This window comes from Terrapene carolina, unplaced genomic scaffold (assembly GCF_002925995.2).
Source record: "Terrapene carolina triunguis isolate 2854851 unplaced genomic scaffold, T_m_triunguis-2.0 Scaffold96, whole genome shotgun sequence".
Taxonomy (NCBI): domain Eukaryota; kingdom Metazoa; phylum Chordata; order Testudines; family Emydidae; genus Terrapene; species Terrapene triunguis.
Genome location: NW_020664447.1, coordinates 72,396,373 through 72,414,666, shown reverse-complemented (window position 1 = coordinate 72,414,666; position 18,294 = coordinate 72,396,373). Strand labels below are relative to the sequence as shown.

General features: G+C 37.7%; 1 protein-coding gene across 4 annotated transcripts in view; it reads left to right on the top strand.

The window, feature by feature from the left end:
* TRIP11 (thyroid hormone receptor interactor 11) overlaps positions 1 to 18,294 on the top strand; it is a 79,630-nt gene extending 61,336 nt beyond the window's left edge. For all 4 annotated transcript variants that reach the window (XM_026651299.1, XM_026651298.1, XM_026651297.1 and 1 more), the window contains 5 exons: positions 8,547 to 8,628; positions 9,448 to 9,562; positions 10,188 to 10,313; positions 11,757 to 11,901; positions 14,373 to 18,294. In XM_026651299.1, the coding sequence (XP_026507084.1) occupies positions 8,547 to 8,628; positions 9,448 to 9,562; positions 10,188 to 10,313; positions 11,757 to 11,901; positions 14,373 to 14,593 (689 nt within the window). In that variant the 3' untranslated portion in view covers positions 14,594 to 18,294. The remainder of the gene's footprint in view (positions 1 to 8,546; positions 8,629 to 9,447; positions 9,563 to 10,187; positions 10,314 to 11,756; positions 11,902 to 14,372) is intronic.

Genomic DNA, 18,294 nt, shown 5'->3' with positions numbered 1-18,294 from the left:
TGAGCACTCGAAGAAGAAAAGGAAGTTATCTTATTGTCACTGGAGTTCTTTGAGATCTGTGGTCCCTGTCTATGTTGCACAACCCGCCTTTCTTCCCCTCTGCTTCAGATCTTTAAACAATTTGCAGTAGAGAGGGAACCAGAGGTGGTTGGTCTGCACCATCCTTTATGGGGTTGACAAAATTCATTGCACCGCGACCCACCTCTGATAACAAAAATTACTACATGACCCCAGGAGGAGGCCAAAGCTTGAGCCCCACCGCCCTGGGCAGGGGGGTGGCAAAGCCAAAGCCCTACTGCTCCACGCAAAAGGGCCAAAGTCCAAGGGCTTCAGCCCCAGGCGAGGGGCCTGTAACCTGAGACCCACCACCCAGGGCTGAATCCCTCGAGCTTCGGCTCTGGGCAGCAGGGCTCGGGCTTTGGCTTCAGCCCCAGACCCCAGCAAGTCGAACACCAGCTTTGGTGACCCCATTAAAACAGGGTCGCGACCCACTTTGGGGTCCTGACCCACAGTTTGAGAACCACTGCCTTATATCGTTGTTACAAAGCACAAGGAGAGCAAAGACGTAGGCATAGACCAATGAACACTGCTTGCAAATTCTTTCAGTCCCAGGTGTGTAGCGTGTATGCATATCCCACAGTAGAATACAGGTAGCAGCCATGCATATTGAGTTACAATAAGGTAACTTCCCTTTTTTCCTCTTGTGAAGTAAAAGAACAGATTTGTGCCATCCTTGAAGATCTTTAATTTTTTCTTATAAACTGATGATTTGAAGGAAGTTTTTAGTTCTTTTATTCGTGATCTCCTATCAGGAGAAGCCGTTTGTATTCAGACTTCTTTCTAAGATACCTGTGCCCTTGAGTGAGTTTTGTCACCTTCTTTAAAAGCATGTTTCTAAGGTGCTCAGATATGATAGTGATGAGTGCCATAAAAATATCTTCACTATAAATAGTTTCCATAATAAAATATGGGTATGCAAATAGAACTTGACTTATTTCCTCTCTCCTGGAGCTTCAGCTTTTTCTTGAACGTTCACTGTTTTTCTGTTGTGTTTATAATCCCGGGTCTGTGTTTTTATCCTGTTTAAAAAATACTGTGTCTTTGATATAAATTGTATTTGGAAGTTTTGATCTGAATTAAATAGTTACAAAGTTAATAATAGCAGAAGAAAAACGAAAGGTAAATATAGAGACAAGAGAGAAAGATGTGCTCAGTTGAGATTTGAAATGAGATGAAGAGGCAGTGAGGCAGAGAAGTAGAAGATGTTCCAGGTAGCAGAAGTTGCACCAGCAGGGGAGAGATTGGATGGAGGGGCATTCAGAAAGGTAGTGATGGATATTAGAGTAGAAAAAGGATATGATGTGTTTATGGTTTGACATCTGTGTGGCAATAGGCAAAAAGCAATTTATATTCATACTTTCTGCTTGGTTTTTTTAATCTTCATAATAAAGCGTCAGATCACCTCACATACACCTATCTCCCACTGACATCAATGGGAGTTATGTGCCTATATCAGAGACTATATTTTCGGATCGGATTTCACCTGTTTTGGAATGCAAGATTCTTGATTGCCCTATTATTTAGAAAGATGTCTTGGACATATTCTTAGATTAAGTACTCTAAATGTTGATAAATGTTGTTATACTGTACTTTATTTTTAAGACAAAACTTGGCCAGACAGTGAAGGAGTTTGCCAGGAGAAACAATTTTGAAAAAGATAAATGGCTTTTGCTTTATGACTGCACTTAGACATGAATCGTATAAAGAAGAGTTGTGTGGCTTTTTCTTTCATAAACAAGCTGGAGATTAATGATTCATAGGCATAAAGTTTTAACATTAAAACAATGTTAGGAAACCTTAAAAGGCACAGTAACATTTTAGTGAAAATGATCAATTCTAATTCTGCTTTTTCATATCTGTATCCGCACATTGTATGATACGGTCTCAAGTTCACAAAGTGAAAACTTAGTTGTGAAAATTTAGGTACACTTCTACCCCGATATAACGCGACCCGATATAACACGAATTTGGATATAACGCGGTAAAGCAGTGCTCCGGGGGGGGGCGGGGCTGCGCACTCCAGTGGATCAAAGCAAGTTCGATATAACGCAGTTTCACCTATAACGCGGTAAGATTTTTTGGCTCCCGAGGACAGCGTTATATTGGGGTAGAGGTGTATTTAGATATGGCAAACAAACATCAGTAAGGTTAGATTGTGAGAATATTAGTTTTAAAATAGATGCCTCTGATGCAATTCAAATAATGGCTATATGAAGAACTTTGGGTTCATTTTGTTTTTATTTTCTTGTTGAATTAATTGTTGTTGCCATCAGAGTGGTCTGATAGCATCAAACGTGCTAGCTCTCCTACACAGCTCTGTCAGTATAACCCAGTCCTGACCTGTTATCCCTTCTACATTAGTCATGTTCCTTTCTTGAGGCAAGATTTACAGTTATGCCATTGCCTCAAGTTTTATGGTGGTTTTGTGGTCTGAACAAATACCCACAAATAATTAAGAGTACTGAGCTTGTTAAATAATCCAGCCCAGTTTTAAACCTTTTTTTCCAGGCATGAGGGGATGTTCTGTACCTGTCTTGTTACCTTTTCCTTCTCTTCTCCCTTGCTCTCCTGACCATCCCTCCTCCTGCCCCTCTATCCAGGTACCCTAGTCCAACCTGCTTTTCCATTACTGTACTTGCATGCCCTGCTTTCAACCTACCCAATCCACTGCATGGATTCAGGCTTGATATGAGAGTCTGGGGGTAGGAAGAGAGCCAGAAGGTGTCCATGTTAATTAGTGTCTGAAGATGAGGGGATGGCAAAGGGTCACTTGTGCCCTGCAGTCACTAGCAGTTCTTGGTTTTTGCTCATTCTCTTCCCCCTGTCAAAGGGAAATTATTGGAAGATCCTTCTTCTTTTGAAGTATCAGAGGGGTAGCCGTGTTAGTCTGAATCTGTAAAAAACAACAGAAGTTACTTCTGTTAGTCTTAAAGGTGCCACAGGACCCTCTGTTGCTTCTTCTTTTGAGTTTCCCTGGGGGAAGGAGCCCAGAGTGTCTCATCGCCCCCTGTAATGGTAGCTTCTGCTGTTGAGCAGTGAACATATTCATCTGATTCCTACGGCTCATTTTAAAACTTCGTTGGTGTTTTTATTTTTTTGTTCCTCATCTGCATTGACCAACTCATTCTTGTCCCTTAAAACAAACTTTTCATTTTAAAGCAAACAGATAGGAAAGCTTGGGGTCAGAGAGGAAGTAGGGGTGCAAAGTAATTTGCCAACTCTCAGCTATTTCAGCAACAATTCTCCAGAAAAGCTGTGACTCTTACTAGTTGATTGAATGATTGTTTACTCAAATTGCAGTTGTGTGTATGCAAAACTTGGCCTCCTGTGGGCAAAGTTAGGGGTATTTCCCCAAGTTCACATATGACTTGTACAACGTAAATTAAACGTCAAGCTGCAACATGAACGTGCAGCTAGTTACCTTTTTTGGTTTGAGTTGAACCATCTGTATAGCTTGATTTCAGTATAGTCGTTCCCTGTGAAACTCTCCCTGACCCCAAGGACCAAATTGAACCTTGGCGTAAGCAGACAAAACTCCCCCTCTTGTGAGAGGGTGTGCTCATGCCAGGGTGAACTTAGTCCCATAGTTTTGCATTTGGTGATTGTGGTGGTGGGAAGGTTGGTAGGTCTCAGTAGGTTTGAGCTTACAGGCAAGGTTGGGTCTTAGTATGGTTTCAAACGATAATGTGATATTTACAGTGTTGTTTTAGCCATGTTGGTCCCAGGATATGAGAGAGACAAGGTGAATGAGGAAATATTCAAATCTCAGGAAGAGCTCTGTGTAACTCAAAAGCTTGTCTCTTCCACCAACAGAAGTTGCTCCAATTAAAGATACTACCTCACCCACCTTGTCTCGCTCAATGTGATATAAGCAGTTTAGTTTAAAAACTTGATGCATAAGGGAAACAACATTTTACTTGGTTAGAAGTATCTATCAAATAGTAGATTTTTTTATTTATTTTTTTCAGAAAAGGCTCTCTGTTTTTTAACATGTTATTTATTCAAGAAAACATATGATGTCCTGTTGAAAATGGGCCAAATACATTCCCAGACACAGCTTTGTTGGCCAAATCTTTTGAAGAATTTCTTTATGGATTTTTTTGGCAGGAGAACTGATATTTAATGGGAAAATATAAGACATACCAGATGCAGTTTTTTGAATTGCCATAAATGGTTAACAAATTATTGGAGACTGTCAGAAATGTCTCGTTTACAGCAATCCATACTGAATTTTGGCTCAGGTCTCTTCTGCTGTGCACTCTTTTCATACCCATGAAATAAATGATTAAATTGTATTCAACTGTGAAATTATACTTGTGATGTCACAATACTTTAGAAGGAAATATATTTCTGAGATGTGGACTGATTATAAAACAGTTTATTCACTCTACAAATGAGTGTAGATATGTAATAGCCATTAAATTGACCCTTATTAAACTTATGATGGAATATAGCTATTAAAATGACCCTTAGTGAGCTCACGATAGAGTAAATGTTTTGGCAAAAGTAGAATAATATATTTAGCAATAATATTTTCACTTTAAAAACGTATTGGTAATGTTTGTATTGACTATGAGGAATAAGTTTTGAGATGGACAGTTGAAAAATAGTGTAGTCTAAAGCAACACCATTAAGTTGAAATCTGGTCAATTTAAAAAAAAAAGAGGGGGAGGAGAGCTGTTAAAAGGTAATTTCAGATTCTACATCTGCTCCTGAGTTTCCTTGTCAATTTTTTGGTTTTGTAATCACATTTTCCAATTTTTTTAAATGATTTTCTCTTCCCTGTTGCTCTCTGAAAGACCTACACAACATACCATGTCAGCTAACTCATATGGCCCCCAGAGCTGTCAGCTTTTCTTAAAATTTCTTTCTTTAAACTTTGGTCTTGTGGAAACCCACATATTAAGTTATTTTATATAAATTATGCTTCTTTATATCTTTAAAACCTTGATTTTAAAAGCAATGTAATTTTTCTCTCCCCCCACACCCTTTAATGTCTAGCATTTGCAAAAATTTGGAATTTGCAAGTGTGTGTTTGTATTTAAGCAGCCATTCTCTGGCACTTTATGCATTAGGATGGTTCTCTGATCTCATCACATCCTCAAAGTTTGTTAATGCTAATATGTGGGATTTCTCAATATACCCTTGTATTCAGAGTGTAATTGATACTGATGTACAATAATAGATCGGATTATTAGAGGGGTGTGTGTGTGTGTGTGTAATTGCAAAGAGAGATCAATCAATCTATAAATAGTGTATAGAAAAGTTTTTACTTCGTTTTGAATAAAAAGACTAATCCTTATGCCTCTGGAGTAAGATTTTTTCAGCATTACACTAGTTACTTTCTTTCCGCTCTGCACTCTATAAAATTCAGTTTGTGACACACAACTATTACAGTTATACTTGGAGTCCTGAAACAGGATACATTAGAACATATCAGTTTCACAGCTAAGCTCTTTGATGTATATAGAAAGTCCTGCTGAGGGTGGCATGGGAGTTATTACTGTTAATTGAGAAAACCCCACTGTGCCAACATGATTGTGGGGTGAATTTTAGAAAGGATTACAAGCCATGTGGAAATTAGAGTGAAGTGTTTTTCCATGTATGTCAGATGATTTGTAACAAAAAAAAGTTGATAAAGTTACCCCCCAAATATATATTTACTTATTGATAGTTCTTCATAGGAATTTTACTTACATATTTTAGTGATTGGGGCTTGTAGATGTCCATATCTTATGGTCAGCTTCTTAATACAGAAAATATTGGATTTAAATTTAAAAAGTTTACTTAAAATTTACAAGTATAATTTGAAATTCTCTGAAATATACAAACACATGAGCAAGGGGAACCTCCTGCAAGGGTAGATAAACCTGATGGACATTTCCTACAAGATTGAAGATGATAGCCTCTCAACTCTGCAGAGGAAGGGAAGGAAAAGCTCCTGGTCTCTGTTAATGTTACTTGAGAGTGAAATCCATTTTACCACAGAGGCTCTGCATGAAACTCCTATGCCCCAGTTAAGCCTTTATATATGGTACATAGCGATTTGTACCTGCCCTTTGCATTAGGTTGAATGTAACCCTGAGGGAATATGTCTTGTAAAATCCAAACTTGGCAATCATTTTAACCCTAGCCGGGAGAAGACCTCTCCAGGGTAGTTCGTGTCGTTAGGGTGTTTGTCAAGGTGGTCAGCTTCAATATAATCTAGTCAATTGTCCATGTAGCTGAAGTGGCTAAGAGATTCTCTGCCACTGAGGTGAAACTGACCAATGAAACCTTGCGGAAGGGGCATTCTGGTATCCTGTGTGTTGGTGACAAATGTAAACTAGTCAAAGATTGATCCAAGTGCTGCTCGATCTGCAAAGAGACCATTTTCCTTTGGGATTTGCCATGATGATGATAGGCGAAGAAACCACCAGAGTTTAGCATCTAACACTACCGTTTAGCATCTAATACTACCCTGGAAATATCTTTTAGTTCCTAAGCAGTTGTCAACTTTGTCTTAAATCCCAAAACATTTTGAAAGTGAAGAAGTTGTCTAGCAATTACTTTACTATTTCATTGTGCAAAAAAATCTTTAATTATCTAATCTCAGCTATTTTTGATTCCATATTTTAATATAATTTTATGAGTAGGAATCTTGGCATGTTTTCTCACAATATTGATGTTGAATAAAATGGCTTTGTTGTGTGAATTTCCTTAGGGATTTATTTTTCTCTCATAACAATATTTTAGGAATTCATAAGCTATTTTTATCAGCTTGTTGGGTGATGAAGGTCAAACAAAGTCCAGGATTCAGTTCCATAGGGTGGTTAGGTGATTGTATGTGTATAAGAAAAGGCAAGTGGTTGAGTTATATGTAATATTAGATGCATAGAGAAATGGATGCCATTAAACTGTTTGGGAAGAATGATGATCATAGCAACAAAAGGACTAAATCTGATGCCTGTTTGGTCTGTATGAAATGAATCATTGTTCTCGGTAACTTCCATACTGGACATATCAGTCACAAAACCACACTGTAGTTGACCATTTCTGCATATGATTTCCACTCAGCTGTGATCCAGCAGATCAGGGTATTGCATCACAACAACCAATTGGAACATGAAGCTGGCAAGTAGGAATTCAGGATAGTGGCTAAAGGTCCATTTTTGAAACTTTTTTATTTAACTCCATAAGTATTGATATTTATTTAATTTGCAAATCATACCATATACCTAACAGCTTTTGGCCCTCTCATTTGTCCCTCAGCTGCGTGTCTCAGGGAAATTTCATGGTATCTGTGATGTTCCAGTCCAACCATTTTAAACTGAATTTTCATACTTCCAAAAAGCCATTTCAGTCTCTCCTATAACTCCTTTTCATCATAAGAGTTATTGGCATAATGGACCATGTAAGTGTGCTGGTTCTGGAGTGCATGCACATGTTCCAGCACCCTGTTTCGCAGCTTGGGACAGTGGCTGAGTTAGGTGCTGGCAGCCCAGGGTTGCTAAAGAGAAAAAGAAGAAAGACTCAGGGCCAGAGGAAGGATGCTAGGTGGGGGGCTTCTGTGCCAAACAGATGGGACTGCCTGGTGAGAGATACCTACAGAAAGCAAAGATAGAAGCTTTACTGATGAGAGGCTTTAGGTCCAGACAGTTGGATCTGGTTTTTGGGAAGGAATGCTGGAGTCCGTGAAAGTTTGTTTTGCATGGAGACGATGTTGAACTGCGAAGTTACTTTAATAAACCAAACCCCGAGAAGGGATGGAACTTGTCTCATGAGAGTCTGGGTGCACTGGGAAGCTAAAAAGGCAGCACACAAATGACCAGATGGCATACACTGACCCTGTTACAGACCAGAACACACCATAAGAGTCATTGCAGTCTTGTGTCAAACTGGCAGTCTGCAAAATTATACCTGGAAAATGGGATAAAGTAAAATGCAAATAAATGTTTCTGTTTCCCAACATGAGAAAATGGCTCTAAAAGTGCTAACATTTTCAAGCCTGTTGGGGTGTCAATAGCAATTTATGGCTAATTCAGGAGACCCAGTGGGGTAGGTTTGGGTAGTATGGTGACCGAAGTGGTTTCTAAGTTCATAGTCTACACTGTATAAGATTTCAGATAGGACTGAAATCATACCTAGAATGTACTGAAGCAGCTCATGAACTGTTGCATAAGATCTTATTTTCCAGCTTTAGTTAATTTAACTGCAGCTGAACAATTTACCAAGCCTCATGCAGTGGATTTATATCCTGCTGTCTGTGCTTTGGCTCACTTTGCACTGAATGTGCTGGGTATTTTAGCTCATATTAAAATATTAAATACCTTATTAAGTGAACACTTTCCAAATACATCATCTTTATTAAAAAAAAACAGCTTATTTTAATAATATTGATGCATTTTATTTGAAAACATAAATGTGTATATGACTTTGAAGTGTATATTATCTTAAAATCTTCTATTTTAGTTAATTTACAGTGAAATTACATATTAATTCTCTAGGTGAGATCAAACAAGAAATGTTAGAAGATGCACAAAACAAACTAATGAACCTTATAAACAGCACAGAAGGGAAAGTGGACAAGTAAGTGACTTTTTTTAATTGGTGTATTTATAATTTCTTTGCTCTTCATCCTATAAATCCCTTCTTAAAACTACACTAACCGAATAAGAATAGTAGTCATGGTGTAGATTTAGGTTTCTGCATAAAATCTTTCAAAAAATAGTGAATACTTGCATATTTTCCATTGTACAGTCATTTTAAAGATTAGTTTTGAAAATTGAAATAAAAATGTTTGTCTAAACAGAATTAAAATGTGTCTTCTAAACAAAATTTGCATTATTGATTGTTGCTTATTTATAATTCTAATTTGACTCTAATTGCTTGACTTTCTATCTGTAGTTCAATGCTAGTACATTGTAATCGGTCTAGGGCACAAAAAGTAAGCCTTCTCACATACCTGGCATCATCTGGATATCAGATTCTCATTTGGTTCCCCCCACTTAGAATTGATATTAAAACTATAGCCACTCTACTGTTTCCTCCCTTAGGACTGGTTCAAGACAGTACTTAGCTTCTTGCTCCATCTCAGTGAAATATATCACTTCCTCTGCATGTGAATCATTGTTCCCTCAGTCTCAGTAGATAATAAGGCCATTTGCAAGCTTCTCCAAATTATAACCCACAGTATAGGAAGTGATTTGGGAGCTTAAAGGAAATTGGTGAGGTTGCCATTTATTTCTTGCATCATACATTTTGACTTTGGTTTATTATGATGATGATAAATTAGAAAAGGGTATGTGAAATTGTTTCAAGAATAAGGATTAATATGTTAATATTTTGGCGCCATGAGTTCTGTAAAAGCTGAATGGATTAATTAGCTCTTTCTCTTCATTTTTGTAGGGTCTTGATGAGAAATCTCTTCATTGGGCATTTTCATACTCCAAAGAATAAGCGTCATGAGGTCTTAAGGTTAATGGGAAGTATTTTGGGGATCAAAAAGGAAGAGCTAGATCAGGTAAATACCGCATTAAAAACTAGACTTCCTCTTTCATTTAACATATATTTGTGATGTTAGTAAAACAGAATGTTGTTTTCTGCTGCTACGTTAAATGCCAAGGCCAAGCAATGTTTATGGAAAATAAAAAATTTGGCCTTTCATCTGTGTTCATTCTTAAAAAGGGACATGCTGATCCTACTGGATCTTACGATGATTTTAATAGAATAATAGATGCAGGATGTCATTTTGTCTGATGGATGCTGATGTAGTGGAAGAGAAGAGCTTCACTTGGTTGCTAGTACAGTAGCTGTAATATGACAGTCTGAGAATGTTTACTTCAGTTAGTCAAACTAGTTTAACTCATGTATACAGGCTTATTTAAACAGTGGTTTTATGCATAACAGGATTTTAGACCAGCGGGATATTTCAGAGGGGTGGAGAACAGTTTTAAAGCTTTTGTCAGTAAATAAGGGTTCGCTGTTCGTCAAATAAGATAATCTGGAACAGTTCCCTTTGCCATTTGTGAGCAAATGTAAGGGAGCCAGCCCATAAGCTGATTTTTTTGTTTGTTTGCTTTTTGTTGGTTGGTTTTGCTGTTTTTTCTTTGTTTCAGCATTTCTCTTTTTTTTTTAATTCTCTCTAGTTATTGTCTGAAGACCAAAAAGGTGTTACCAGATGGATGACTGGTTGGCTTGGTGGAGGAGGAGCTGGATCAAAGAGTGTCCCAAGCACACCTATAAGACCAACTAATCAATCTGTTTTCAATAGTGTAAGGATTAATTATACAATTCTCTACATTTGAATGCAAAAGCTATGACAGTTACATATCAATGCTAACATTTTTAGTTTTGGTATTTTGGTCTTGATTTAATGTTGGTTTTATTGATAATAGATCTTGAATTACTTGTGTGCTTAGTGCAACTAGTTTGTTTTCCAACATTTTTTTAAACCAGTAATAAACAGGAGGTTAAAAGTCATACTGGCCTGAGGTCCATGCTAAGTGCTGGGCTACTACCAAAATATTACAGCTCTTCTAGGGACCGATGACCTCATTGTCCACCAGGGACCTTTATTGTGTGAACCTTCAGAGCTAGAGGTTAAATACATTATTTGAAAGCTGGGAGTCTTCAGCAGGCTGCAGGATTTAAGACCATGAAATCATACTTTGATTACAATTTTGTCCTTCCCTTTCCCCAAGCGCCCCCCCACCCTCCTTTCAATTTTAACTTGAAAGCTGGAATTCCTAGCTTTTCTGTGCTGTACATCGTTGGTCTTAGGTTCAGAAGTTCTTGAGAAAGAGCCACTTTTCAAGTTTTATAAAGTGGTGATTCTGACACTGTAGTCAGTAGACTGGAGCCTTTCTTGGTGGTCAGCAGAATGGAACATATTTGAGAATCAAGCAGTGAGCAATAAGAGGGTTTGGAAGTGGGATGTTTTGGGGGTTGTTTTTTGTTCACCGTGCCACAGAATAAAAATGTTGGAGAATTGATGTAAGGCGTTAATCTCTAACTGTAAGCTTATGGGAGGATATTGGCTACTAAAATGACGCAAGCAATGAAGTGGAGTAATAAAGTAAGCCACCAGCCAGAGTTGTGATTTTTAAGGTGTAGATGTTTGCTAATAATGTAAATTGTCTTAGTAGTTTCACAGGCATAAAGAGGAAGATTAATAATTTTGTATCTGCAGTGCTTATTCTCCTAGCAAAGTCTGAGTCCTATGCTTTTGCTGACATCATAAGCAGTTCCTGTTCCCATATTCATGGCATAGTGTGTCAGATAAACAAAGTGGAGAAAGTAATGGCCTTTAAAAAAAAAAAAAACTGACATTTTCTCCTCTTTATTAAGCTGTTGTAACTTGGGTGACAATGTTCCTGTGTCCATGTTCTACTGCTTATGATGTCAATAGCAGCATGGGATTCAAGAAACAATCAGACTTTGATGGTGGAGGTACAAATGTTTATCTTTGAAATTATTAAAGTTTTAAATTATATTTTTGCTGTGTCACTGAAGGTTAACTGATATTTTTTAAATAAATTCCTTGATCACCGCATGTTAAGGTCTGATTTCTTGTGACCTTAGGGCTAGAAAAATTCTAGCAGCCCAGTACATATCTTTTCAGGACCAGTCATACTTTCTAAATTCTGGCCCAGAAGCAGTTACTAATTAAAGAAAATTATTGAAAATGTTCTAATTAGTGGGCATGTTCTTTCTAGTCTTTTTCAGAACTGTTTGTGAAGTTCCTTGAAACAGAATCACGTCCAAACCTTCCCCTACCCACGCTCTCTGTTCATGATATGAAACCTTTAGGAGCAGCAGGAATTTGTAATCCTAGTAGTACCAGATCCAGCAGCCATACAGGTAACACCATATCTTGGTTAAACCTAAAGGGAGAGAGAAACTGTGTGTGTGTGTGTGTGTGTGTGCGCGCGTCCGTCCGTCCGTCCGTCCGTCCGTCCTTTCTTTCGTTCTGATGGGATTTTCTAAAGGGCATACGGGAGTTAAGCTCCTAGCTCCCTTAGACCACTTTGAAATTCTGTTTCCCCCATCCCCCAAAAAGTCCCCTTAATCTCTGAGTGAATATATTACTTTTGATGGTGAGAGCCAGCACTAGAGCCAGACAGATGGTGGTTAATCTTCCCTGCATGTGATTATGTCTGTGCTCTCTAGTCCTGATCTGCAGCATCCCTGCTGTTCAGCCTGGGTCTCATAGAGCTAACAATGCCAAGCCTGTGGTGGTTTGTGATGTGTAACACCAGTTCACTTCCTAAATATTAGGCTAAAACTAGCAGATTGTTTAAAAATGTGAGCTAATCTGAGATTGATTTTTGATCTGAGAAAGGATCTCTAATTTGTTCTCCATGTTGGTAAAGTCAGAATACTTTAACAATTATGCCTGTGCTTGAAATACTTCCTAGCAGGTATGTGCAAAAATATCAATTGACTTTCCTTTAGATTCTGATCCTGTAAGACACTGAGCACATGCTGCTGAATAATATATGTTTAGGATGCTCAGCACCTTGTAGGATCAAGTCCTTAATTTAATTAATCAGCGTTCTGCATATGGAATGATTTTTTTTAATATGCTTTTTAGGACTTCATCTTTAGATACCAACTGTTGCTGATCATAGAGTCTTTTTAAATTAAAATTTCAACAATTGTAAGCTTCAATATTAAGTTTTAAATAACTTTTTCAAACCACAAGTAAATTGGAGAAACATAAAGAAAGAATTTCCAATTTGCCGTATCAGCTTATCTCTGAAAGTAATATTTTCAATAAACTTAAATTAGGTTTCATATTTCTTTGTACTCTTGTCATTTATAATATAATAGGCAGGGTACCCTATTTTATTTGGCAAAAGCCCATTTTCCTAGTCTGGAAAAACTAAGTTCTGAGGTCCTTTATTCATTCAGGAACCATATTGTTCCCTTATAAAACCAGACACCCATCCTATATCCCTTAATTGTTTTGGTATCTAAGTTTTCAGTTGCTAGAGATATACCATATGGAAGAAGCATAAGATAAGGATGTAAATCCCATACCAAAAGGACTTGAGTAGCCTTGCTATATTTATAGGAGTTTGAGTCAGTTGTGTGATAAAAGATCTTTTTAAAAAAAATCTATTGAATTATTATGGAGTGGCAGTAGCAACTTAGTTTCCACTATAAACGTGATTTTCTTTTTTTTTTTTGCCTGCTTCCCCCTCTGATATCTGCACACAAAGGAAAAACATAGGTTATATCTAGGGCCCTACCAAATTCACAGTCCATTTTGGTCAATTTCAGGGTCATTGGATTTTAAAAATCATAAATGCCACGGTTTCAGCTATTTAAATCTGAAATGTCGGTGTTGTAACCCCGGGAATCCTGACACAAAAGCGGATCATGGGTGGGGTCACAAGGCTATTTATTGTTGGCGGGCTCGCGGTATTGCCACCCTTACTTCTGCACTACTAGTGGTGGCACTGCCTTCAGAGCTGGGCAGCCAGAGAGCAGTGGCTGCTGGCCAGGCACCCAGCTCTAAAGGCAGCGCCGCCACCAGCAGCAGCACAGAAGTAAGGGTGGCATGGTATGGTATGCTATTGTAGGAGGCGTCACGGTATTGCCACCTTCACTTCTGTACTGCTACTGGTGAGGGCGCAGAAGAAAGGGTGGCAATTCCATACCATGCCACCCTCACTTCTGCGCTGCTGCTGGTGATGGTGCTGCTTTCAGAGCTGGGCTCCCAGTCAGCAGCCACGGAGCTTCCTGCAACTGGGAGAGGTTCCCGGAGGTGGGTCTGACCCAGCCCCAGGAATGGCCCCTGCTGGGGAAGAGGAAGTCCCATCCCTCCCCAGCCCGGCCGGGACTAGCAGCTGGAGCATGGTGCACAGTAGGAGCCCCCAGCCCTGCCCCTCCCCTACACTAGACAGATTTCACAGGGGAGATCAGATTTCACAGTCCGTGATGCATTTTTCATGGCCATGAATTTGGTACGGCCCTAGTTTTATCTGGGACTGAGAGAATTTTTATACTGAATTTGAAATGACTTGGACATAAGCTAGTATGGGCAGGAGTTTTGTATAAAAGGGGCAGATTGTGAGAAGTTGATACATGGGCAATCAAAGCTGGTATAATTTTACCAGTGGGATGTAATAATAAAGTAGATAAGTAGAGAGGATGCAGAGTTGTGAAAGGCCTTGAAGTGTAGGGCAAGAAGACTGAATTTGATGCAATGGAGAAGGAGGAGCCAGTTGAAGGATAATCTGCTTTCTACACAAATGCATTGAAAATTGGTGGATTGTAAATGTTTTCTAATGTGTGGGTTTTTGTTTGTTTGTTTTAAATCTCAGAAACTACAGGCTCAGGAACCAGTAGAAGACCAGATGCGAATCCATTCTTGGCACCCCGATCTGCAGCAGTGCCCCTAATCACCCCCACTTCTCTTGGAGCTGGTGGATCGGGGCATCTGCTTATGAAATCTATTTCTGATGCCTTGCCTACTTTTACACCACTGCCAGTGTTGCCTGATGCCAGTGCTGGTGCTGTACTAAAAGACCTCTTGAAACAATAGATGATTCTGAATCAATATTGACGATGATAGCACTTTAAGGAAAATGAGAACTCTATATTTTATATAATTGATCACAAAGAGGCCTTTTGTAAAAAGCTGTGTATTTGTTTGCAGATGTACTTGGTTTTTCTTTTAAATTTAATTATGAACTAAATAGTGCTTTGGAAATTGTAGGAGTCACAGGAATAACTGCCTTCTTTGTTCATATTGGTTCTGAGGTAGGTTTTAAACTGGAGAAAAATTATTCTATCTCAGTTGTAGAATTGCAAAACAAACTGTAGGACTCATAAACACTAGCTGTACTCTGAGTTGTTTCAGGAGTGCAACAGCAATATTAACTCTTTGGTATTGGGGTCAGTTTGTCAAAGAGCACAATCTGTTATTGACAATGGGCATGTGAGGAACCACCACTGCAAATTAATTAATCCAAAATTAATATAGAATAATATTTGGGGTGTCCATTCATGACACAAATTCCAAAGAAGGAGGTCAGGAAGCATGTAGGAGCTTGATTATTGGAGACAACAAAAATACTTGCAGTTACCCAACTATATTTACGTAAAAACATATCCCTCTCTTAATAAGAGGATAAGTTGCACCCCAAATTTTGGGCCACTTTGAGGCACATCAATCCTTTTTGTACCAGGAGCTATATTTTTCCCAGTCTAATAGCTGCTTATGGCAATCCAAAACCATCGGCACCAAGGTGTTAATTCTGGAAACAAAGGAGTTAGAGAATATCTTTGATTTTTTTTCTAAAAACTTCCATGTGGTGAATAGCTATCAATGGAGAATTTAAACAGATCCATGGGAATATTAATATATATATACATGCTGCAGTACTGTAATGGTTTAAGATGTATATTTAAAAGACTTTTATCTTGCAGGATTTGATTTGAAACAGGTTTAAAGTTTGAACATATGTATAGAACTTAGGTAAATAGATGTTTACTTATCCCAGATTTGTAAATAGGTCTATATAAGACCGGAGCCAAAGCCAATTATTATGTAAATGTTGCTGTGATGATTTGTACACTTTATACTACATGTTGCAGATAAAGTATTGAATTGCATACTGAAAGTTAAAACTAACCTTCTTAGAAAAACAATTAAAATCTGCAACAAAGCTTCTTCGTTTAAAAATGTCTAGTTTCTAATCCTGTTTATGCCATTCCTTGTTTAGTCGGTGTTAAAGGTGATTATTGTGCAAGTTCTATATTAGAACTGTCAGCCTTTAATTCTCTCCATTTTCATTACGTACCCTTAGTTTAAATCGTTGCGAGAGTGATGTTTAAATAAAATTAATCACAGAATCTTGTATAGAATCTGCCAAAATAATGAATGCAACAAAACTTTTCTTTATTTATATATAGATAAAATGGTAAAATCCCTTCATTTCCCTTAAACTGTTCTCTAGAAAAGTTTCTCAATTTGTTACTCCAGCCTTTACGAAGAATTCAACTTCGGAATCACTTTCATACGATAATGACATTCCCCAATGTAGCAGAGTTTTATGGATTTGAAATGGAAGGGTAAGGCAATTTTAGAAGCAGATCAATCATGTTGAATTTTTGTTTCAGATCACTAGTATCTGTTATAAAATCTCTATTATGGATAAATTAATGAATGCATTCAAGTCCTTTGAAATTTGATTTCTGAAAGGTCAGTAGGCTTATTGGATGTATGAAAGCAAGTATTATGTTGTATAAGAACTAAATTTTAAATTCCTATTAAATTTTTGGATACCTTTGTTGAGAATATTCAGGTAGGTTACTTAAAATGTGTATTGTCATTGAAAAACCACCATCATGGAATGGTTATTTTTTTGTCCAAAAGACTCTAAAGAAAGTTTAAACCATGTGGTGTATCTGTGCAATCTCTTATATACGTGTAATTATATTTATTTCAGGGTGAGCAATCACTTCAAATAAAATCCTTTTGATGAGCTGATATATACAGAAATGTTTACCTTTTAAAAATAATGTATTTTAGAGATTATTAATACAAGTGGACACATGCTGGCAGCTGTCTCCCGAATTTAGTGGTTGACAGCCACATTTTGGCTGATTACTGTTTTTCACAAAAAAATCATCTTGATTTTTAAAAATTATATAGAACTTAAAATGCACAGAAGTGAAACAAGTTAGCTTCATAGCTAGCAGGAAATAATGCATATTGGTACCATTGACTTCATTGGGCTTTAGATCAGGTCTGTTATGCAATAGCTTGGTAACTGCCACCTAAATCTTCCCATCCTCTGGAAAACTTGGGCAGGGGGCAAAAATAGTCAGGAAATGTCAGAGTATCTAATTCATGTTTCTCTTGGAGAAAGGAAAATGTATCAAATTCTAAGAAGCCCATGGAATTGCAGAGATTGCTTCTGTAGGCTTGGGGGTATCTGTTTAGAGGGACTGTGGTTCCCCCACTGCATTCCTCCTTGGGAAATAATACTGTTCAGTCCATTATTTAGCCACTAGAGAGTAAAGAAAGGACTGAGTTGACTTAATCACACTTCCTGCTGCTATTGTAAGTAATGCCCAAGATTGCTATTACTGAAAGATTAGTGGAAATATCTTTTCTTTCTCTTTATTGACTTTATGCATTTAATGATTCTTTGTACATAGTCTGTTTCCCATATTTACAGGCAATTAGTTAATCAGTTTTTCCTGTTATTTGTGTGGGTCTTTCCCACAGTAGTGGCAAGGGAGAAACATTTTACATAGCAAAAAGGTGAGTATAAAATCACAAATTGTCTGTGGGGCTTAGGAGCAGGTGCAGTCCTTGAAACTTCTTTTCACTTTTTCTTAATGGACTAGATTTTACGTTTTTAATTTGACTGTGACCCCAAACCTCCTTTCCCGCAGGAAGAGCTGCATAGTGAGTGCTCCCCAGGCTTGATCTTATAGGCCCTTCTATTATCTGCAGTGGGAGAACTACATGATGTTAATGTGAAGAAGCTTTTGGCAGGCTCAATATAAAGGGAAAATCAGAAATTGCACCATTTTGGATTCTTTGCTCAACTCCATGCTACACAAATGAAGGGAAGTATCTGGCACTTCGTAGTAGTTCTGTTGGAAACCAGGGGCATTATGCAATAACTTACATCTTGCATTAAAGCTCTTCTGTGCAACTGTATCTGCAACTGGCTTATATCACTGGTGTTCAATAAAAATGAACACGACTCGTTTATCACAGTGTAAACAAACTGTTGGCAGCAACCTAGGTAGACACAACTAAGTCAAATGGCAACTCATAATCTGCATCTCATTTACCTTCCTGATAATTTATGCACTTGACAATGATTTTTCACTAATAATTTGTAACAAGGCAGGCTACTTGAAAGAAGAATTTATAAAGCAATGGTTGACTGATACAGTTGCATTATTAGTACAGAACAAAATGTCATTTAACTCCATAAATGTTTCTTTCACTTATAAGTAGGCTTGGAAGAAGGATTAGTTTATCGGTAAATGTTGGTAAATGTTTATTTCACTGTTTACACACAAATCAGATGAAAATAAAATGTCTTGTCAATGATAATTGAAATTTACAGATAGGCAAAGTAAGAAAAACACTGCTTGAGAACTTATTGGACTCAAAACCCAGTGATTTAGACTTCTGAATTAGGCTGATTACAAATGGACTAGCAATTGATTAGTAAAAATAAGTATATGTTGATATTTTTAAAATTAGTAAAAATA